This window comes from Lutra lutra, chromosome 1 (assembly GCF_902655055.1).
Source record: "Lutra lutra chromosome 1, mLutLut1.2, whole genome shotgun sequence".
NCBI classification, from domain to species: domain Eukaryota; kingdom Metazoa; phylum Chordata; class Mammalia; order Carnivora; family Mustelidae; genus Lutra; species Lutra lutra.
Window position 1 is genome coordinate 52,564,390 of NC_062278.1, and position 24,954 is coordinate 52,589,343.

At 34.0% G+C, this 24,954-nt stretch overlaps 1 protein-coding gene across 1 annotated transcript; it reads right to left on the reverse strand.

The window, feature by feature from the left end:
- Positions 1-1,752: 1,752 nt before the first annotated feature.
- On the reverse strand, positions 1,753-2,161 carry LOC125109684 (60S ribosomal protein L31-like). The gene is given in 1 exon segment (XM_047746856.1): positions 1,753-2,161. A coding segment is annotated over 1 exon segment (387 nt). The 3' UTR covers positions 1,753-1,774.
- Between the last annotated feature and the right edge of the window lie 22,793 nt (positions 2,162-24,954).

Here is a 24,954-nt window from a genome sequence, read left to right on the forward strand (position 1 = left end):
GATTATATTTTATCTTTTGACATTTTCCCCACTGATTCTTTCAAAAGCTGATACCATGTAAACCACATTCTCTGAGAGGTTCTCAGTATCATTATTATATAAAGGAGCTCTTCATTTGTGCATTGTGATACCATGTTTTTATTATTTATTATGTCTTATAAATTATTTTTTGATTCTTTATCTTTATTTAGATTCTATTCCTGCAATGCCAAAAATGATGCAGGAACTATATATATATATATATATATATATATATATTACTAATCACTAGCCACCGAATGCTGTAGATACATGCTGCCTATAAAGAAAGTACTCAAGGAAACAGTTTTTAAATAATGGAAATGGTGGATAATTTAATGATATAAATTTTAAGAAGTGTATCTCCTATTTTTTTTTATACTTCTATGGTTCCAATCCTCCAATTATCTTGAATAGCTCTTTGAGATTTCCAAATTTTTATTTATCTGGAATTATGCTCTCTGGCCACACTTTCATTCCAAGATTTGTTTTGATTCTGTTGGCCATTTTGGTCTCATTTCACCACAAAATTTAAAGTATGGTTGTAGTGTTCAATGATTCATTGCATAAAACACCCAATGATTCATTGCATAAAAGACCCTCCTTAATACCTATCAAAAACTAATGATGTACTTACTATATGGTGACTAACTGAACATAATAAAAAATATGTATCTTTTTAAAACATTTTAAAAATAAAAATATAATTAAAGTTAAAAAAATAAAGTATGGTTGTATCTTAACAACTTTTATTAATATTTAATGTTCTGATAATATGGCAGGCCTTCCCTAGTTATCTAAATAACAACAAATACTTCCTTCTTTCCTTTGGTAGAATTAGAGTTTGTTTACTAATATGACTTAAAAGTAAAAATCTAATAGTCAAATTTCATTGCTCCATTCTTCTTAGCAATGACTGACAATAAAATGTCCCAGTTTGACACTCTCTCTTCTACAGGAATTTTGGTGCATATTACTGAATATGTCATTGCTTTAGGTATTTATGTATTTATGTATGTATGTATGTATGTATGTATATATGTATGTATTTAGAGACAGAGAGCAAGCAAGGATGAGTGAGGGGAAGGGCAGAGGAACAAGCAGAATCTCTGCTGAGCAGGAAGTAGGACAGATGTGCGGCTAGATCCCAGGACCCTGAGATCATGACCTGAACTGAAGGCAGATGCTTAACTGACCAAGTCACCTAGGTGCCCCATCATTGCTTTTTCTATAATCTTCTACCTATAATATCAAGTCAGGGTAGGAAAAAGAGCCTCAATAATGGACAACAGCCAAATTGAGAAATTGGAGCTCTTATGTACCGTGCTTTGAGACCCCTTCCTTTTCTGTTACTTATAACCAAAAGCCTCTTAAGAGAGGCAGATGACAAACAACAAGAAAACAAAATATTACTATCTTATATTAAAATATATATACTTCCTCATTAAATATAGCATATATTTATTATTAAAGATAAATTAAATATTAAATATAGCATAATGAATATTCTTGAGTCCTTTCTCCTTGATATCTCCAAAGGGTTTTGTTAGGTAATAGGTCTATTTATACTAATTATAAATGTCTTCTGACAGCAAACTGTGCTTGCCTGTTTATTTTTTCTAATTCCTCAGTTTGGTTTCTTCACCTCACTTGTACATACTTTCAATTTGTTGGCTTTAAATATATACACACAAGTTTATAATATTTAATAACAGTGGATCTTAAAGTTTCTCCTTTTTTTTTCAGTTTTATACCTTTATTTGACAATCAGCAATTTGTTCTCATCCACATTAACTGTCTGTAGATTTTTGAAAGTGGTGACAGGTACATAGGTAACCAACATGTACAGCTTGTTTGGTGAATCCTCAGTACGTTTTCTGGACTACCGCATATGGATATGCTATGGAACATTCCTTATTCCTTTGGGCCAGACAACTTTGTTGAGCCTGATTTCAGTGCACACATCTGGAGTTCCCATCTCCTTCCTGGCAAATTTCCGGATGTCTGTGAGTCCCTTAGAGGCAGACTTCTCGAAACCCATTCCATGGATGTGCTTGTGAATGCTGCTTATGTATTCTCTGGTCACTACCTCGTCGACGACAGAATGGCCCTTCTTTTCGTCACCCCTCTTAGTGGGAGCCATTCTACTGGACCCTGGTTGGAAAAGTCTCCTATGGTTCAAAATAGCAGTGTTGTACATTTCATTTTCATGACTCCTAAGAGGTTTCTTTTGCTTATTTCTGCATTTATGGCAATATTTTAAATGGCTAACTTTCACAGAAATCAAATCTTATGATAGAAACTTAGCACTTATTATGAACTATAAGAGGCAGATGGAGCCCACCAGGCACTAAGGAAGACTATAGGTTAATTCAAAGATTTTTAAAAGCTCTTTGGTCAATGCTCTAAATATCCCTAGGCATTCAGGCTCCTATTAATATCACCCATTCTTATGATAGTCCTTGTAAGCTCCAGTTACTCAGACTTCCATTTTGGTACTCATATGACTTGAATCCATTTGTATAGCATCCTTTTAGTGGTCATAGAAAATAGTCTTTGTTCACAAGCAAATAATAAATATATATACACCAAGCACATGAATCATCTTTTTGGTTACTAAATGAATCAGAAAGTTCCTTTTGATTCCTCCTTTTTAACACATTTTTATTATTAAATATCTGTTCTGTATTCATACTGCTGTGAAGTCTTTTGTCCATTTTTTAGTATCTCACACTTCATTGATAATTACCATCCTCACTGTTTAACCTAATAATTGATATGTTACATTACTTCTGAAGTTATACCAAAATATTTGTTGCAAAAAGAAAATAAAAACATTTCCATTTTCAGCAGCCATTTTAAGTTAGAGAAGGTAAGGTTCTCTTTGCTGCTATCCACTTTACGTAAAGGCATGAACAAAGTGATGAATTTAGAAAAACAGGTTAAACAGGTATAACCTCCAGCTTTATAACCTAGTATCTCTTGTGATCATAACTCTGGCCACCACTTGAAATAGAGACACATGCACCCACAGAGGTAAATCTCTCTGGAGCTGTCTATCTAATTAGTCTTTAATTATCTTCCAAGGCTTATTCTTTTAGCTAAAATTCCAAGTTTCAGTAGAATTTGTTCACAGATCCCTATCTGTACAAAAACACGAAAGTTTTTCTCTATTGTTCCACAACATGTAACAATCTTCTACTATAACCGCAGATTGCAGATTTTTTTTTTTTTTTTACTTTCTCCTCCTATGTTGTCCATTTTTTATTCAGGTGAACTTCTATTTTTAGATGCATATACATTTTCAATTGTTAAGTCTTCCTGATACTTATTTCCCTTGTATCACTCTATGTCCCTCTATAGCTCTCATATGATAATTTTGGGGGGAAGCCTTGTTTATCTGTATTTTTTAATATATTTTTTTAATTTTTATTTATTTTTTTAATTTATTTTCAGTGTTCCAGAATTCATTGTTTATGTACCACACCCAGTGCTCCATACAATACGTGCCCTCCATAATACCCAACACCAGGCTCACCCAACCTCCTACCCCCTCCTCTCCAAAACCCTCAGATTGTTTTTCAGAGTTCATAGTCTCTCATGATTCGTCTCCTCCTCCAATTTCCCCCAACTCCCTTCTCCTCTCCACACAAGTCATTTCAGACTTACTTTTTCTGTTTGCATTCTATATGTTTTTCTATTCCTTTACTTTTGATTCATCATTGTCTTATATTTAAATTGTGTCTTTTTCTATATAGTAATCCCTATTCAATTTGTGCTGTAGTATGAATATAGGATTTTACCTTGGACATTTTGAATGGTATGTTGCTTTTTAACTGGAGTAGTTCAACAATTACTACTTAGTGTAATTACTGACATGGTTGAATTTAGGTCTACTAAATTCAGTTATATACCATTTGTTTTTCTGACTGTTTTCCCTTATTTTATTTCTCAGTTCCATCTTTTCTGAAATCTTCTGAATTATATGAATAATGCTAAATTATGTATTGGTTTATGGCCTCTAGTTGCCCTAGAAATTACAATATACATATCAAACCTTTCCGTGTTGGCTTCTTATGCTATTGCTATTGAAATATGGAATACTTGCAACCATGTAGATTCTTCCCTCCCTCTATGATCTTTATGTATAGTCATGCTATTTGTTACATATGCATACACTGTAGACCTCACCTCAAGATTTTATATATGTGTATGTGTATAACTTAAATAGAAAAATATCAGTTGTTTAGTATTTCTCTAGTTATGGTCTCTAATTCCTATAGATCCATGTTTCTCTCTGGAATTATCTCCTTGTAGGCCAAAGAACCTCCTTTAGAAGTACTTGAAGAACAGGTCTTCTGTTCGTGAAACCTTTTAGTTTTTTCATCATTTGAAAATGTCTTTACTTTGCCTTCATTCCTGAAACATATTTTCTCAGGATATGGCATTTTAGGTGGAAAGGTGTTTTCCACCAAAATTTTAAAGGGGATGTGCTGGTATCATTGGTCTCCATGTATTTGATGAGCAATCTGAAGTGGTTTGAATTGTCCTGTATATAATGTGTTATTTTCTCAGGTTACATTGAAGCCTTTTCTCTTAAGTTTTGAAATTCAGCAGTTTCACTTGTGCTATGTCTGTATGTGTGTGTATGTATGAGTATTTGTTGTTTTTGTTTCTAAAGTTCCTCCTGTTTGGAGTTCATTGAATTTCCTGAATCTCTAAGTGTATGTTTCTCATCCAAATTTGGTAAATTTTGGCCATTATTGCTTCAATTTTTTTTTTCTGTTCTAGTAACTTTCTCTTCTCTTTCTGATACTTCAGTAGCATTAATGGTAGTTCTTTTGATGTTATCACTATGTCTTTGAAGCTTTATTCACTTTTTTTTTTTCCAAACTGTTCTCTTTCCTGTCTTCAGACTAAATACATTCTATAGGTCTATGTTCAAGTTCAGTCATTCTTTTCACTTTCATCTCCATTCTCCTATTCAGTCCAACAAGTGACTTTTTAAAACTTCTATATATTTTTTTATTCTAACTTTCCATTTTCCTCTACTTTTTAAAATATTTTATATATTTATTTGACAGAGAGATTGACAGAACCAGGGAGCACAAGTGGAGAGACTAGGAGGTGGCAAAGAGAGAGGGAGAAGCAGTCTCCCTTATGAGTAAGGAGCCTGACATGAAGCTCAATCCCAGGATACTGTGATCATGTCCTGAGCTGAAGGCAGACACATAAGTGACTGAGTAACCCAGGCACCCCTCCATTTTCTTCTTACTTATAGTTTCTAATTCTATTCTGAGAACTTCTATTCTTTTATTAATTTAGTGAAGCATATTTACAATAGCTGCTTTAAAATTTTGTCTGATAATTACACTATCTAGATTTACTCAGGTTTAGCAACTGATTTTGTTTCCAGTAAGAGTTGGTCGGATATCTGTTGCTCTTTGTGTGTTCAGCAATTTTGGATCATACTCTGTAAGTTTCGTTTTGAATGTTATGTTGGGCAGAGCCTCTCCTTGGGAGAATGTTAGGTTTTTGTTTTGTTTTGTTTTGTTAGTTTTATTGAGCAATAAGCTGTGGTAGTTTCAGGAAATAAGCACTCACAGTATAATTTTTAGTTCATTTTTCAAAGCCTAGGCTTGTTTGGATTTGTTCATGCATGTACCACTGAGAAATTAATCTGAGACCTGGGCCACTGTTAAATAACTGCGCAGTTCTCAAAGACTTTGCTATGTTGCTTGCCTTTTTGTTGTTGTTGTTCCGTGTATGAGCCCAGGAGTGAACTTTAAACTTGTTCTTATTCACATATGGAAATAGGGTACCCGCCTTCTCCGTTTCCTCTCTAGGAGTCTCTCCACAGTCTTCAGCTTGAACAGACCTCCATTTACCATTTCTTTTCTTCAGAAAAATGAGGTTTCTGAGTATTGTGGGCTGAACTGTTTCTCTCCACAAAAATATGTTAAAGTCCTAACCCCAGGTACTTGTTAATTGACCTTACTTGGAAATAGGGTCCCTGTAGATGTAATAAATATCTAAGTTAGATGATTTCCTATTGGAATCAGATGGACCTTTAATCCAATATGACTAGAGGGGCAGCTCAGTCAGTTAAGCGTCTGACTTTGGCTCAGGTCATGATCTCAGGGTCCTGGGATCAAGCCCTGCATTGGGTTCCCTACTCAACCGGGAGTCTGCTTCTCCCTCTCCCTCTGTCCCTTTGCCCCTCTCCCCTGCTCATGTGCCCCCCTCCCAAATAAATAAATAAAATCTTTAAAAAAAATTAATGTGACTGGAATCTTTTTTTTTTAAATCTTTATAAGAGGAGAAGACACACAGACACACACAGAGATGAGAATGTCATGTCTCTGAAGACAGAGACACATAGGAAGAAGATGGCCATGGGATATGGAGGCAGAGATTAGAGGGGTGTATCTACAAGCCATGAAACACCAGATTGTCTGCAAATACCAGAAGCTAGGAGAGGCAATAAGTAAATAAAAATAAAATTAAAAATTAAAAAAGATTCTTCCCTAAAGGTTTAAAGGAAATGTGAACCTACAAACGGGTTGATTTTGGGGTTCTGGCCTTCAGAGCTGTGAGAAAAACTTCAATTGTTTTAAGCCATTCAATGTGGTACCGTGCTATGGCATCCCTGGGAAACTCATATGTTATATTTTCTTCTCCTGTAATACTGTTCTGCCAGGTAGCTCAATGATAGCTGCCTACACTTTGGGCAGCCCTAAGAGAGGAAAGGGGGAAAAAATAACCTGGTAAAATCACCTTTGAATGGATCACATTTCTATTTTGAAAGCCCTTCACAGTTTTTCTATTTTGCTTATTTTTTAGAGTCTTTACCCGGCTCATTAGTATGCAACAGGCTTACACCAACATACAGATCAAGGACTGACTCGTCTTTAACTTTTAATTTCTAGAATTAAATCCATTATTCTATCCTGTTTATTTTAGGTTTTACTCCAAAAGCATAGCTATTTCTATCATATGTGTTAATCTAAAATTTGATAGGACTACCTCCTTTATCTTTCTCCAGTTCATTAAAAAATATGGAAAAGGGCAAGAACAGAGATTTGTAAAATGTCATTAAAAATAAATCCTCTTCCTAGTTAGATGTCAATCTTAATTAACTTTTGGTGTCAAAGCCATGAGCAAACGAATTGATTAACTTGTGCCTCCGCTAGACCATATCAAGAATCTCAAAAGATTTTTTATCAGGAAATTTTAAAATTCAACACAACATATTTGTGAGTTCATGTGTTCTACCAATAATTCTATGGCACACAAACATAAAAAAAGAAAATAGTGTGGTGTAATTTGCACTTATTATGTGTGTATACCTATTTTTGATATGATGTATTCCAATGAAAAATGTAGCGTAATTTTCTATGGTTAAGTATATTTGGGACATTCTGGGCTATAAAATGATTAAAAAAGATGATGTTTACAAACTGCAGGCATTCTGTGAGGTTTCTTTTATGTTAATATAAATAATATATATGCAAGAAAAGTATAATCCAGGGTGGATCTTATGACTATTTTGGACCAAGGAATTCTTTTTAAGAGATTATCTATTAATATTTAGAAAAAAATTAGTGTTCTTTGAAATGTGTTTCAGAATTACTCTTTTATTAATCCATGTTAGCACTTAATGATACCTGTTACCTGTTTTTCTTTATCAGCTTTTTTTTTTTTTCCCTTTGTGTTCAGACACTAAAATTTAAGGGTAAATATTTGAGTTTGGCAATATAGTACTTAATGTCAGATATTATGTCATTTCCAAACTACTTTTTTTTTTAATTGTAGAGCATTTGACAAAAGCCAGTCACGTGGTACCACTGCAGTTCATAATTGCAAAGACTGTGAATGATGGTTCCTCTAGTTCATTTTATAGTCCTGATCTCCTGCCAGTTCCTATATGTCATGTGTATGGGTTGGAAACATTATCTCTTCAGAAACAACTCTGATATCTCATGACTTTTTCAAAACATTTGGCTTTATTTCACTCTTATTTGGTTATAATTATACTTTCCATGTAACAGATAGTTTTATTATTAGACTATTTTCCCCAACTAACCAATTTTTCTTTCTGTTTCCTTAGAATCTCATTGCTCAAACTATTTTCCTTTTATTCTCCTTTCACTTATTCTTCTTATAGATGTCATCTTCTAGAGTTTATATCATTTATTCATATCAACATTTTTGTACATAATCTTTTTTTTAAGATTTTATTTATTTTATTTGACAGACAGAGATCACAAGTAGGCAGGGGCAGGCAGAGAGAGAGGAAGGGAAACAGACTCTCTGCTGAGCAGAGAGCCCGATGCGGGGCTCAATCCCAGGACCCTAGGATCATGACCTGAGCTGAAGGCAGAGGCTTTAACCCACTGAGCCACCCAGGCACCTGTTTGTACATAATCTTTTAAAATCAGAGATAATCAATTAGTTTCATGTGTAGGCATAATGATTCATTAAATCCTAATTCACTGAGGTAATTTATCTTTGTGTTGTCAGATTTGTTTTTTTACTGCTTAACATAGCCCTTGAACTTCTCTTTTGAAATCACTAATCAATGAAATGCACTCTTATTTATTTACTTTTTAAATGTAAATATTTAGTGAGTTGTATTCCTTTTTTTAATGTAGATAATTTTATTTATTTATTTTTATTTTAATTCAATTAGTCAATACATAGTACATCAGTAGTTTCAGATGTAGAGTTCAGTAATTCATCAGTTGCACAAAACACCCAGTGCTCACCACATCTCATGCCCTCCTTAATGCCCATCACCTAGTTACCTCATTCACCCACCCACCTTCCCTTTAGCAACCCCCAGTTTGTTTCCTTTAGTTAGGAGTCTTTCATGGTTTATCTCCCTCTCTGATTTCTTCCCATATGGTTTTCCCTCCCTGCCTTCCCTTTGATCCTCTGTGCTGTTTCTTATATTCCACCTGTGATAATTGTCTTTCCCTGTTTGACTTATTTTACTCAGCATAATACAATCCAGTTCCATCTGTGTTGATGTAAATGGTAAGATTCCATCCTTTCTGATGTCTGAGTAATATTCCACTGTAGATATATACCACATCTTCATTACTCATTTCTCTGTCAATGGATATTTGGACTCTTTCCATAGTTTGGCTATTGTGGACATTGCTGCTATAAACTGTGAGATGCAGGTGCCCCTTGGGATCAGTATATTTGTATCTTTGGGGTAAGTACCTAGTTGTGCAATTGCTGGGCATAGGGTAGTTCTATTTTTAACTTCTTGAGGAGCTTCCATACTGTTTTGTTTGGAACCAGAAAAGACCCCAAATAGCCAGAGGAATGTTGAAAAAGAACCAAAGTTGGTGGCATCACAATTCCAGATTTCAAGCTCTATTACAAAGCTGTAATAATCAAGACACTATGGCACTAGCACAGAAAGAGACACACAGACCAATGGAACAAAATAAAGAGTCCAGAAATGGACCCTAAACTCCATGGTTGACTAATCTTCAACAAAGCAGGAAAGAATATCCAATGGAAAAAAGTCTCTTCAACAAATGGTGTTGGGAAAACTAGACAGCCACATGTAGAAGACAAAAACTGGATTATTTTCTTACACTATACACAAAGATAAACTCAAAATGGATAAAAGACCTAAATGTGAGACAGGAATCCATCAAAATCTAGAAGGGAACACAGGCGGCAACCTCTTGCTAGACAAGTGTCCAAAGGCAAGGAAAACAAAGGCAAAAATAAACTACTGGGACTTCATCAAGATAAAAAGCTTTTGCACAACAAAGGAAACAGTCAACAAAACCAAAAGGCAACGTATGGAATGGGAGAAGATATTTGCAAATGACACAACGATAACAAACTAGTATCCAAGGTCTATAAAGAATTCATCCAACTCAACACCCAAAAAACACATTGTTCAGTGAATTGCATTCCTAAAACTTAGGGTTTTGTTTTAAATGCTTAGTGTATGGATTGCTTAAATAAAAATATTTTTATTAATTATTAAAAATTCCAGATGGACCCTAGCCCTACTGAACCAAATTCTCTAAGGGAGAGAATCTTATGTTTGAATTTTTAACAAGCATTTAGGTGCTAACTATTGAGAACCATTAGACAAGGATTGCACTCAATTTGTTTCTTCATTTGGTTTGTTTTCTCAGCTCTTACGACCAGTAATATTAAATCATGGCTTCCTTCTATTTGATTTATTTCTTTTGAAAAATAATACAAGTTGTTTATTCCAGTCTTATGTACTACCTAACAGTGTCTGTGAAATTGCTCTAAAGTAGTGTTCAAGTTCATTTATATAAATGTTATTTTCCTTTGTCAATTAACCATGCATTCTGTACTCACATACTCTCAGTCATTGCTTGGATCCCCAAAGCATTTTTTAAAATTCTTATGACCCTCACATTGTACCAAATGTTTGTTTATTTTGTATTATTTTCTATACTATTCTGTCACATTAGGTTAAAAATTCCTTAAGGATGGGAACTATGTCTTTAGTAGCTCATTTTATAATGCTGGCATCAAGTGGCACAATATTTTATGTAGGAGATGTTCAATATATTTGATGAATTGAGTTGAATTGGCCTTCTTGCCTGATAATTTCTTTTCATTATTACAAGGAGCTTGCTTCACCAGTGTTTTAATGTCTCATTTGCATTCATCCATCTTGCTGACTCTTCTGATCTTTTGTGTGTGTGTGTGTGTATGTGTGTGTGTATAATTTTCTCCCTGATTCTCCAGATGCATTCTATCTCCTTTGCTAGAATATTCTCTATCATTTTTATATTATGAACTATGTGAAACTGTTGTGTGATGCACAACTTATTATTTTATTCATTATTAAAATGTGTGTCTGAAAATATTATCAATAGTGCCTCAGAAAATTTTTCCATGCTATATCAATTCAGAAAACACTGAATTGAACTGAACTGAATAAAGTTGAAATGAATTTTTTACTGAAGAACTTCCCAGGTCCTTCAAAGTATTAATCCCAGGTCCTTCAATGTAATTAACAAAGGACTACGTATTTAATCTTTCAAATTTCTTTAACCCAGGAAAAATTTTAAAAAATGAAATAAAATAAAGTGAATAAAAAGAGAACTTATATCAATCTGTAGATATAGAATGACATACAAATATAGATAGATACATCCAAGAACATTATTACTTTAATTATGTATTGATAGTACTAGTAACTTAGAAAATTATTATTTAATAAATTAATAAATAGATTTTGGAGACGGTCTTAGGAAAAAACAAAAACAAAACCCAATATCCTTAAAATATTTACTTGGAGAACACAGGTCTTAATTATAAAACAAAAACAAACAGAAAAATCAGAAAATAAAAGCTTCCCAAGAGATTCAGGGGCCTATATTATAGTCATAACTTCTGCAAAATTCATTCAACAGATATTTATGATAATTATTTTAAACCTCTACCCAAAAACATTCCAGTGGTAATGAAAAAAAAAACTCATTTTTTGTCAATTCTTTCCAGGATCAATAAATTATACCTATCAATCATAGATGATTTCACATCATAGGATAAACCACTGCAACTAATTACATTAACTAGGAAACTTACATTGAATTCATCTTCTTTTTCTCCTTATCTTCAGGACTAGAAATAATATTTTTTTTTAAATTGTGTATACCTAAACTTCTAACACAATGCTAAATTAATATTGAACATGCAATAGATGCTTGCTTGATTCTTACTCAAGTGTGGTCAAAAAACCATAGAACTGCCCTGAATTTAATTTTCACATAGTGTTTACAAACTTCCTAGTTAACCATATATATAGTTTTATGATTTTGCATTTATAGAAAATAAGTTATTATTAGAACTTCAGAAAGTGTCTAACTTCTGTCACTAGACATATGTCATCATTTGTAGTAAATTATTCTGTGGTCTTCAGTTAGTTATTGGGTCAAGGATCCTTATCTTCCCTCCCACTGGAAGATCCAATCAATCTTAAACCATTCATTATTTTCCTTTCTCTCTCTCTCTTCTTCTTTTATTTAGCAAGGAGTTTAGTTTTATTTTCTCTATGCATTCGCAAAACACTTAGAAGCAAATAGGAAAAAATAAATAAATAAAACCTCCTGTGAAAAAAATTACAATTAAAAAAAAAAAAAAGCATGAGGGGGATTAGTGCCTTAGCCCCAGGGAGTTACAGCAACTCTGATTGATCCACATTATTACCCCATCTTACCTATCTGCATCACCTCCTTCATGGAGAAATTCCCAGTCTGTTAGAAGCCATTCATTATAACTTGTTATTGCCTCTTGGCATTGTTAGTGCACAATTAACTAGGAGTCAAATTAAGGGCTGATGATGAAATTAATCAAAATGTTATCCCTGCTTAGGAATATTATTAAAAATAGAGCTGAATCCTTGGAACAACAGGAATATTTGGCAGCCAATTCCAAGACTTAAGAATGTTCTATTGTTATACAAAGATGGCAGAGTTCTCAGCAAATTCGATCTCAAAAGAAATGCTGTTCTGAGCCCTCTTCCTTTCCTTATTAAGAGTTTGAGTAGGGGCGCCTGGGTGGCTCAGTGGGTTAAGCCGCTGCCTTCGGCTCAGGTCATGATCCCAGGTCCTGGGTTCGGGCCCCACATCGGGCTTTCTGCTCAGCAGGGAGCCTGCTTCCTCCTCTCTCTCTGCCTGCCTTTCTGCCTACTTGTGATTTCTCTCTCTGTCAAATAAATAAATAAAAAAAAAAAGAGTTTGAGTAAAAGAGTTTGGTTATAATTTTTGCCATATACTTCATTTTTAGGTAAAAAAAAAGTGTATTGTAACACATAAAGTTGTTTAGAAAGTACAATTTATAACAGTGTTTTCGATATAGGATTTCCATGGAATGTCTTTCATATAATTCTTTTTATTTTTTTTAAAGATTTTATTTATTTATTTGACAGAGAGAAATCACAAGTAGGCAGAGAGGCAGGCAGAGAGAGAGGAGGAAGCAGGCTCCCTGCTGAGCAGAAAGCCCGATGTGGGGCTCGAACCCAGGACCTGGGATCATGACCTGAGCCGAAGGCAGCGGCTTAACCCACTGAGCCACCCAGGCGCCTCTCTTTCATATAATTCTATAGAACTTTTACAAAAACCAAATAGCATTAAACAAACTTAATATCCTTTAGAACCTGGTAGAATCTGAAACCTACTTTTACCCAATCCTACCACATAATGTTATAACATTAAAAAAATACATTTTTTATGAGATGAATAATATGTAAAAATTCAAATTAAACCAATCCTTTCACTAGATGAAATTAAATTGGTCTTTGAAATAATTCACTCTTTCCTCACTCTAAATCCATAGATAAAGTATGACAACAATTTTTACATATACTATTACTCATGTTACTATTCATTTTTAGTTGTGTTCCTTAGATATTCATAGTCTCCAGTTTGCTCTGGACAACTCGATATGATGCTTTGTTCAATGAATCCATTTGATTTTTTTCTGCACATAGACCAAATAAGTAACAGTCAACACAATATTTTTTAAAAATGTAGAAGTTACAGAATTAATCAGTTGACTAGTAAAAACTGTTGAAGTACTCATGCATGTAGATAAAACTTCTATTTGTCTGTCGACTGAGTTTCACTTTTGCTCAGCCAAGTGTTTTCTTCTGATAGTTTTTCTCTTAATTCTGAACACATCTATATCTCTCTTTACTCATGCCAGTTCTTCAATTACCTTTCATGTTACCTCCTCAAGTAACAGGACTAAGCACATAACAACAAAAAATTGTTATATTTGTTTGGTAATAGCTGCAATTAATGGTGCATAGATTATTTAGCTAGTCTGCATAAATAACAGATCTAGTAGAAAACATATTTATAAGGAGTGATCATTATGTTTTCTCCTCTGGAAAAGGGTGGGAGTTAAATAGTTGAACAAAAGAAAAATAAGCATCTTTATAAAGCATGAAGGAAACATGTACTGTGCCTCCTTGAAGAGAGAGAAATGAGTCTGGCATGATTTTTTTTTTTTTTTTCCATAAGGTGTCTTCTCTTTGGGTTGGACCTATAATACCAAGCCTATAAATTCATTTGAAAAATCAAAAATAATAAAGTAGTCATGGTATTGAAACTGTGAAGTGTATAAAATGTATGTGCCTATAGATTTGTCTGAAGGCAAGCTTGATGTGGTTGTTTTGATATTATAACTATGAATGACCAAGAATTAAATTTCAAGGTCAGGAAAGAATACCAGACCTAAGTCAAGTTCCTCCTGAAATGAAATAAAATTATTTGGCCTTTCTCCCATCATTTAAACAAAATGTGGGTCTGAATTTTTTACCTGTTGAAATGGTAGAGTAAGTTGTCACACAATGTGAGTTTTGAAGCTTGATAGAAGTATAGTAAACTTTGCCTGATCGAAGCAAAATGAGGTAGAATGAAAAGATAATTCTACACTGACAAAAATGGTAGGGTAGAGTCAAGATGATGAAAATGATTGAGAGAAATTTGATTGATAGATTTTCTATCAGCTTCCTCATTCTTCCAGAGCTTGACATCCTAATAGATTTCAAGAAGCCTTTTAAAAATTCAAGTTCTTAAATATATGCATTATATCTTAAATATATATGTATATATTCAAGTTCTTATATATATAATAAATAATTGAACAAAAGGATATAAGCATAACAAAATAATAAGCATAGCAAAAGAATAATAAGCATCTTTATAAAGCATATATATATATGGCAGGAAATAGCATATTTAATATCAACTATGCATATTATTTTTATGCATTTCAGAAAGTCTAATAAATAAATATTTGCTAATAATAGTAGATTGGGATAGTGTAAGAATTTCAATTTTTCTAATGCTATATATCATTCATCAAATAACCAGCAAATATGCTGGTAAAATAACTAATGATATAGGGATATTCACAAAGAACAGTCCTAAAATATTTACTAAAAGTGGCAGATTTTAGAAGAAAGGAATTGTTAACAGCCTATAGTACCCATGCGAGGGCAAGCACAGGAGTTTTAAACACAGCAATCTGGTTCTTGTATTCAGACATGTGGCTAATTTGCATCAGGCTATAAATTGGAAAATAAGTGAGACAGAGAAAGCATGTGACAGCAGAAGTAAAATTGTTAACCAAAATATTGATTTGGTTAAAAGCTGGAAATTTAAAATTTGAAGGTGAGGTTGTCAGAGTGATGCACCTGGCATTACATCACTGTTGATCTTCTAAGGGAGAAAAAAATCACAGCAAGCAAAGCAGCCAAGATGCAAGCACTGAGAGAAAGAGAAGCAGCCAGAGGCTTGAATTATCCTTGCACTGGACTAGAGAACCAGCCACTGAATAGTTGAGAACTGACTTCAGGTTGAACATTGAATTTCCATAGTGTGCAAGAACTCTGTAGCCCTTAGGTAAAGATTTGATTTATATAGATTAGATCAATAAATAAAAGATACATATAGGGGATAAATAAAAATCTATCTCAGCTAAAAATCACGCTCTTTAGATTTGTTTAGTTGAATTCTTTGTTGGAGACCAGCAGGCAAACTCTTCTGGCTTTCAAAATCAATAATCTAAGCCACTCTCCTCCACAACACAAGAGGAAAATTAGCAAACAGTGAAAACAATTTGTTTATGCACTTAGAAGCTATTCTTCAGGCTCATTCAAAATGTAGTTTTGGAAAAAAGATACACTGTAACAGCAGTAGGGTTATAATTTTATGAAGCGTATCTTTTATCAATCCCATACATAATTTTTTCAAGTTCAAATACTATATTATTTGGGATTTTTTAAATTGCATGTTTAAAATTGTGCGCTAATAATAATTTGTGTTGATAGTATTTATTTAGAAGTTGTATTGCTAAGCCAATTTTATTTTTTTTAAGACTTTATTTATTTGACAGATCACAAGTAGGCAGAGAGGAAGGCAGAGAGAGAGGAGGGGAAGCAGGCTCCCTGCTAAGCAGGGAGCCACTGATATGAGGCTTAATCCCAGGTTCCTGGGATCATGACCTGAGCTAAAAGGCGGATGCTTAACCCACTGAGGCACCCAGGTGCCCCAGGCAACCTCTGTGGCTTCTTTAAGTGTCTTGGTGCATAGATGTTTGAATGCCTGACTCAATAATTACATGCAGAATGAAGATGATCCCTGGAACTGAAATGTTAAATATATCATATGGGATTCTAGAATTGGGAATATTTTATTCCAGGATACCATATTTCAAGAAAAACAACTCTCTTCTGTTATCTATGTCTTAAATCTCAACTCTGTGCACATCCCCACTTGTAGGTCAATATTTCTAGAGAAAAATGACACAAGTGCTGGCTAGTCTTACTTGAAATTCATAATCATGAATCTCTTATGAGCACTCAACACGGTCAGCAATCCACATATATATTTGTCGGTGAGCTTTTCTTCCCAATCCCTGATAAGGCTATTTCATACCACCTACTCCTTACCAAGTCATTATTCAATCTCCCTTGCATTCTCTCAGCTGATGACTTTGCCATATATATGTATATATATATATGAAGAAATACATATACATGTACATATATATGAAGAAATTGAGAAAAGTCCTTATCTTCTCACAATTAAGTGAGTTGACAACCTACATCTGTACTGAATAATTATCCCTTTATCCCTGTTGTCTGCTGCAAGTTATAATTTGCTTGATTTGTGGGTTCCATCTCCCCTAGAACACTCAATATCTTGGTTAAGCAATTACATTGTTTCTGTTCTGTATCACCATATTTTTCTGTCCTCAGAGTCATTCCCAATAGCAATCTATTTTATTTTTAAGTCTCTCTTGACCACCTTATTTACTTTGAAAATTCTTTTCATCTCCTTACCAGCAAAATGTCCCAAACAGAAATCAAGTTGTGTACAATGTCTCAGCCTTCTTACAGCCTCTAATTTTCCCACTTTATCTTCTCTGATTCAAAGAAACTGCTCTGTGTCGTTCATCAGTGGCATTCATGTTATACTATCCAATGTTCATTTCGTTTGTGTTTGACCTCACCCATAAGTAGCAGATGACATGATTGGACACTCCCTGTTTTCCTGAGGTATTTTTGGATTGTGCTCTCCATCACTACATACTACGCTGATTTTCTTCCTATCTGGCTAGCTTTCCTTATTCCCCATTGTCTCCTCTTTGCATACGATCAAATTCCGAATGTTGGCACATCTCAAGACACTGCCTTGGAATTCCTTTTCATCTCTTATTTTGTTCAGAAACAGAGAGAAGTCCAGTGAGGTAGGATAATACATTTGTTGTCTTTGTCTCTAATAGACTTTCTTCAGAAAGTTGACTCCTTTTGAATATCAGAGTCCAGATCAGTCTCTTCTCTTCAAGGGGACTTAACAGACTGCTCCATCAAAGATACCCACGTCGTTCCCCCACCATTACTGCTCTTTGTTGTACCCATTTCTTTTATTCTCTCTTCGGACTTGTTACTATTGAAAGTATCTTGATTGTTTGCTTATCTACTTTTGTTTTCTTCCCTAAAATGTAAGCTTCTTTCTATGTACTACTTATTTTCAGAAAAATGACCAGTAAAGCACCTGGCATATAACAGGTAGTCAACATATATTTTCTGATTAAATGATAATAGTTTGAAAACTCTAAAATATTAATACTGAAACATGATGAAAGAAATGTTACATTTTAATAAATAAGTAATGCTTTCAGTCTAGGAAGATAAAAATTAATATTGCTTAAATTTTAAAAAAAATTGTAAAGGCCATGATTATAGTAAACACTCTCTTCTTCACTCTTTCATGAAACAGTAATGATTTGAGAAGCTAATTCCATGAACATTACTTCAACTTATTTGCCAAAAGGTACATTATGGTGTGTGACACAGGCTCCACTGCAGGTAAGGAAGCTGCCTGGCACAGGGAAGATACTTCACACATTGTAAAAATGAAAAATCAGAATGGTTAACTTACACTGAAAAGAGTCTTGAGAGCAAATTTGACATAAAACAATCAAGAATTATTACAGGTGAAACCATATGATAATTGACTCTCTCTGCTTGACTTACTTGACTCAGCATAATCTCTTCCAGTCCCGTCCATGTTGATACAAAAGTTGGGTATTCATCCTTTCTGATGGAGGCATAATACTCCATAATGTATATGGACCACACCTTCCTTATCCATTCGTATGGTTTCAATTATTCGTGGAGCATAAGAAATAACATGGAGGATATGGGGAGATGGAGAGCAGAAGGGAGTTGAGGGAAATTGAGGGGGAGATGAACCTGAGAGACTTTGGACTCTGAAAAACAATCTGAGGGTTTTGAAGGGGCAGAGAGTGGGAAGTTGGGCCAGCCTGGTGGTGGGTATTGTGGAGGGCATATTGCATGGAGCACTGGGTGTGGTGCATAAACAATGAATTCTAGTACACTGAAAAATAATTAAAAAATTAAAAAAAATTTAAATACAGAATAAAAAGGACTTTGGGGTTGATTTGCAGTCTTTCTAAATGTTGTTGCCAAGTGTTTCCTGGACCAGGAGAAGGAAAAGAAAGCAGAGTTTTAAAACCAAGAAAAGAATCAAGCCAGCCTGAAGCAATGACATCCCTAATTTAACTGCAGAATAGGAGGTCTAGGGCACCAATATAAACATGGTTCTTGTATATATAGATAGATATATAGATATGAATATTTGGAATATATTGGAATTCCATATATATGGAATATTTATATATAATGGAATATTATGGAATATTATCCTATGATATATATGTGCATTATATATAATAGAGTAGTATATATTATATATATAATGACAAAATATTATTGAATCATAAAAAAGAGACAGTTCTACCATATGCAATAACATGGATGAATCTTAGACATTATACTAAGTGAAATATGTCTGAAAAAGAAATACAAAAACTGTATGATCTCACTTATATGTGGAATCTAAAAGCAAACAAACAAAAACACCAAATTGATAAAAAAAAAAAAGAAAGATTAGATTTGTAATTACTGGGGGCAGAGGGCTAGGGGAGGGGAAATTGGAGGAAGATGGTCAAAAGGTACAAAGTTTCAGTAATAAGATAAATAAGTACCGGGGATATTATGTATAACATAATGGCTGTAGTTAACACTGTCATATACTATATAGAAAACGTGTTAAGAGAATAGATTTTAAGAGTTCTCATCACAAGGAGAAAATTTTTTTCTTTTTATTATATCTATGAAGTGACGGATGTTAATTGTGGTAATCATTTCACAATAATGTAAATCAAACCATCATACTGTACACCTTAAACTTATGCAGTGACGTATGACAATTATTTTTTAATAAAACTGGAAAAAAAATAAGAAAAAAAGAATTAATAAGGTTTTGAACAGCAGAACACCATGAAAAATCCCAAGGATGATAGATCCAGCTAAAAGCTGACAAACGGATTGGAAGGAAACCTGAGGTGGTCTCCGCACAGTGAGGGTACAGAGAAGTTGGCATATAGTACGTAGGGACTTAATAGGGATTGGTGGCTATTTAGGATGTGGACAGGCAGGCCAGATTTAGAATGGACATAGAACTTTTAGGCCTACTGAGAAATTAGATGTGGAAGAGAATGGGGTCTAGGAGAGGAAGAGGTTTCAGTTTTGAACTTGGGCAACAAGAGATGAATCATAGCAGGGGCAGTGAGAGGGGAGAAGTGTGACATCCAGGAATAAAGATATCTTATGGAAAAGAGAATAGATTCAGGTGTCAATGTTAATGTTAAGACTCAACAGCACATCAAAATTAAACTAACATGTCTGAGGCAGAATATAAACAGCGGTGATATAAATAAAGCAGAATGAATCCTTTCCTCCATTCCATAACCTCCAGGCAAATTCAAACTCTGTTTGGTTGCCCATCACACTTACCTTCCTTTTAAGCTACATTGTTCTTTCATTACAAGACATCAGATATGTTCTAAGCACTCTAAAAATTTATTTAACTCACTAAAAACACCACTCTCCCCGTAATTATATTACAGCAAGACAGATGAGCACTGGCTGGGTCTTTTCTCATCATAAACAGAGTTAAAGGTTTCAGGCCTATTACACTCTAAACAGCTTGGTTTTCATTTAAAACAGTATTTTATCCAAACTCAGTAATCACTACCCCTTCACCCCTTGTTACCACCAAAATTGGAAGCATCCCCTACATCAGTGTTTCACAGGCATGGGTATCAGATCAAAATTCAAACAAACAAATAAACACAGAAAGATAATCTTGCCTAAATATTTCCTATTTTAAATGGGTAGGATTTTGACTCACAAAGGTTTTTTTAAATTGTTATTAAATCCATCTCTACCCATGTGTGGGGACACACACGCACACGTGCACACACACGCACACACACACACAACATAACATGAAGAAACTTTTTATCATAGAACTTCAAAATGACTATCTTTAGAAAAGGACTGAGGAATATAAAGTGTTACATTGAAGAGTATATTTACTCTAGAGATTCTGCTGGAAATTCAATACACAGAGCAAAAATTGTGTTTGGTTTGAATCCTACTTGAAAATCTCTCAGGGAATCCATGTTTGATACCAACACAGACCGTTGTTTTTCTCTTATTGTTATATCTAATCACTCTTTCTTTATGTGGCAATGTCATGTGGTATTTGTCTTATATTTAGGTATTTATCTAAAATCCATTTCAAATTATTCAACAGTTCATGCATAATAAATACAAACTTTTTACAGCCAATATAATAAACACCCATTTCTGCACAGATGGTTTCTCTACATGATCTGCCTGTATGCTCTGATGCATGGGTTACATGCCTTAAAGGAATGAGCTTTTTATAAACATCAGATTAACACCATAGTTACACTTAATTTGGAGAAATACTGACATTAAGAAGGTGAAAGGCAACTATGAGAACTGATAAAATAGAGAACCAGAGATCCAGTATTACACTGGGGCATAAATTCATCAAATGAAGAGTCACTTAGAATCAAGGATACTACACACATTATTCTTTCTCTTTCTCTTTTTCAAGTGTATTGGGTTGATTTCACATTATTTACCTGCTTGTAATTGTGGTGTCCCGTTCCTCCAAAATCTTGATGTGTGCATTACGACAATATATTTCAATCTACTTCTTAAAAGAAGTAGACTAGGGGATGAAATAAGTGAAGAGTGAAAAAGACTAGGTCCTAAGGGAATATTAGATAGAGCCAATGATAGAAATGCAGCTGCTGACTCAGGGAGGTTGTAAATTCCTCAGACTGAGGAGATGATGTGGGTGTTTATGGCACACTTCCTATAATAGATGCAATCTAATATATAGAAAGAGATAGTCCATGCCCTAAAGAGAGGACAGTTACGGGGTCACTATATGACTCCTGCCCTCCCTTCTGGATTATGATATTTGCATAACAATTCCATATTGACTTGTTAACCCTATTGTGCTCTGTGATGTATGAATATTGCTGGATTCCTGAACTCAAGTAGTTTTCAGTCTGCTCAGGGAATATAATGTGTAAAACAAATAATGGCACTTAATAAGGATTGCTTGGAAGACAAGGCATTCTGGATCACTTGCCCACCTGAGGTGCCTCTAGTTGTGAGATCTGACACTTGAAAATCCAAGACAATGATACAATCATCCAAGAAGATGATACTTTTATATGAAGGGTTGGCTAAAATTAGTGGTATGAATAGTTTTATGAACTTAATAGTTGATATCTCTCCTGGTATCAGATTCCTCTAGGAAAGAACTATCTTTTCCTATGAATCAGAAGTTTTTGTGTATGAAAAGGCAGGCTTCAGGTCAGAGATTAGAACCTCATAGGAAACACCAAAACTAAAAGAGGGTGGGGTTACTCTGTTTAAATAGAAAAAAATTTTTGGAATTAATTTATATTCTTCCTGTTTTTGTTTTTTGTTTGTTTTTCATCTAGTGAGATAGAAAAAAGTAGAGGGGCAGATGATATTAGAAACCAAAGATATTAGACACTAGAAATGAAGATATTAGAAACCAAATTCTGTCCTTTTAAAAGCTAGGATATGAAAAATTCCATTTTAAGTTATTTGAATTGCTACAAGCTGTAAGTTTCAAAACTGTGTGTCCTACAACACAAAGCAAATATTTTGTTTTGTGTAAACAAGAAAATGTCCTGGGATAGAGGCAGTAATTGCAAGACACCGAGATCTCCATATACTTAAATAATCAAAGCAGAAACTCAGAACCAGAGGTGACATGAGAGTGTAAGTCACCTGAGAATTTACCTTATATTTTCCAGAGTATGGTATTGGATTTGAGTTTATCTTCTCTAGATATTAAGGGATAAAATGGCCCTAACTTGCATCTGAAATTGTTACTTTCCTCCTGACCATTAAAAAGATAGTTAGGGCTACAGCTCAACCCCTGTGAGATGAAAGTGATAACGTAAGCAGTCACAACATTTGCCTTGACATCACTGTCCTTCTAGCCACCTTTTGTTGCATTTTTCATTTCTAAACTTTGGAAGAAGCAGAACACAATGATTGCATTTACCTAATTACTCCCTACATGTTGTGTAAGACCCAGTCTCCTGGTAGTAATGCTATAATCTGGTGATGCCTCAGGCATTTGCCTGGCTGGTATTAGTCTTAGCAAACTGCCACAGACACTTCCTTAGACCTGGGCTCTCTCTTTATTAGGTTTCAAAGGTAAACTGTCTAGTGTTCTGGGTTCACTCTTTACTGGCTACTTTAAAGCATATGAGTGGATCCTCTGACCATTTTTAATCAATTTTTTGTTTATTTTTGGTGTTGAGCTGCATAAGTTCCTTATATATTTTAGATATTAATCTCTTATAATATATATAATTTACAGATATCTTCTTCCATTTAGTAGGTTGACATTTTCTTTTATTGATGGTTTCCTTGCTTCAAAACCTTTTTTTTATTTTGATGTAGTTTATTTTTTCTTTTCTCTCTCTTGCTTTCTTTTCTTTCTTTCTCTCTCTTAGAAGACAAGTCAAGAGAACCTTATTAATGCCAATATCAGAGAAATTACTGCTGGTGTTGTCTTCTAGGATTTTTATGGTTTCAGGTCTCACATTTAACTTTTTAATCCATTTTGAGTTTATTTTTATGTATGGTGGTAGACTCCTGATAGACACATGAAAAGATGCTCAACATCATTAATCATCAGGAAAATGCAAATCAAAACTACAATGAGATGTCACCTTACACCTGTTAAAACGGCCAAAGTGAAAATGACAAGAAATAACAAGTGTTGATGAGGATATGAGAAAAAAAAACCCACATATCCTATTGTGAGAATGTAAATTGGCACAGCCAATGTAGAAAACGAATGGAAGTTTCTTAAAAATTAAGAATAGAAATGTCATATAATCCAATAATTCCCCTATTGGGTATTTACCCAAAGAAAACAAAAACACTAATTTGAAAAGATATATGTACCCCCATGTTTATTGCAGCATTATTCACAATAGCCAAATATGGAGATAACCTAAGTGTCCAATAAACAAATGGATTAGAAAATATGATATATATATATACACAGATATATATATCATATAGATAAACATGTACATAGAAATAATGCAGCCATAAAAAGAATGATATTATAATTTTTTTTAATTAAAAAAAAAAGAATGAGATTGTGTCATTTGAGACAACATGAATGCACCTAGAGGGTATTATGCTTAGTGAAATAAGTAGACTAAGAAAGATAAATATCAATAGAATCTAAAAGGAAGAAGAAGGAGGAGGAGAAAGAGAAGGAGAAAAAGGAGAAGAAACAAATGAATAAAAAAAAAAAGCAGAATTAGACCTATAAATGCAGAGAACAAACTGATGGTTGCCAGAGGGAAGATGAGTGGGAAGCTGGACAAAACAGGTGAAGGGAGAAGAGAGAGGCTTCTAGTTACGGAATGAATGAGTTACAGGAATAAAAAGCACACTGATGAATATAGTCACTGATATTGTAATATTGTAATAGTAAGAATGACACAGATGGTAGCTACACTTGGGGTGAACATAGCATAATGTACAGATCTCTAAATTCACTAAGTTGTACAGCTGAAACTAATATAACACTTTGTTAACTATGCTCAAAAAATCAAAAAACAAAAAACTTTGCAGAATAAAACAAATGTAATAATAATAAAGCATAAGAGCAAGAATTAGAGTGGAGAAAGGGATTACTCTAGAGGTGTTATCTTGGTTACTTGGGGCTTTCTAAAACAGGGGCTTTTCTTAGGTGGGGACAGCCTGATTCCTGATCTGGTTGTTTTGCTGATGGCTGTGTTATAGCCAGCAATATGTTTATTCAAGATCGATGTCTTTTGAAATGCAAACCTTGGCAATCAAAACCTTAATGTCAGGTACTTAAACTACATTGTCCTAATTCCTTAGTTTCTTTTACATTATTTTAAGTGCTCTCACAGTAAACAATATTGTGCTACTCATCAAATACAACAACCTATTGTTAGACCTCACTTTCCATGGCTCCCAAACCCTGCCAGAGACCTTCTGGAGACTCATGTCACCTGGCAAGCCTCATCTTATAGCATTTGAAAAACTAAGTGGGCTACAAATTAGATCACGAGTAAAATCATGTGAAATGGAAATTCTATGGAGCAAGTTTCATGTAATCATTCTATCACATCAGAGATCATACGGTAATCATTGCTAATAAAATCTGATGTCCCACAAAACTTTATTACTGATTTTCTCATTTAATAACATTTAATCACCATTTGCTAAAACCATCATGGTTTTCTCTGATTAAACATCAAATCTATAGGCAAATATAAATATCAAAAAATGTGGTCCTTCCAGAAATGACTATTTTCTTATTATTCTTTATATTTTAATTCTTCACTTTATATGCTGAGTCTAAAGGAAACAGAATGTCAAAGACAAAGTTT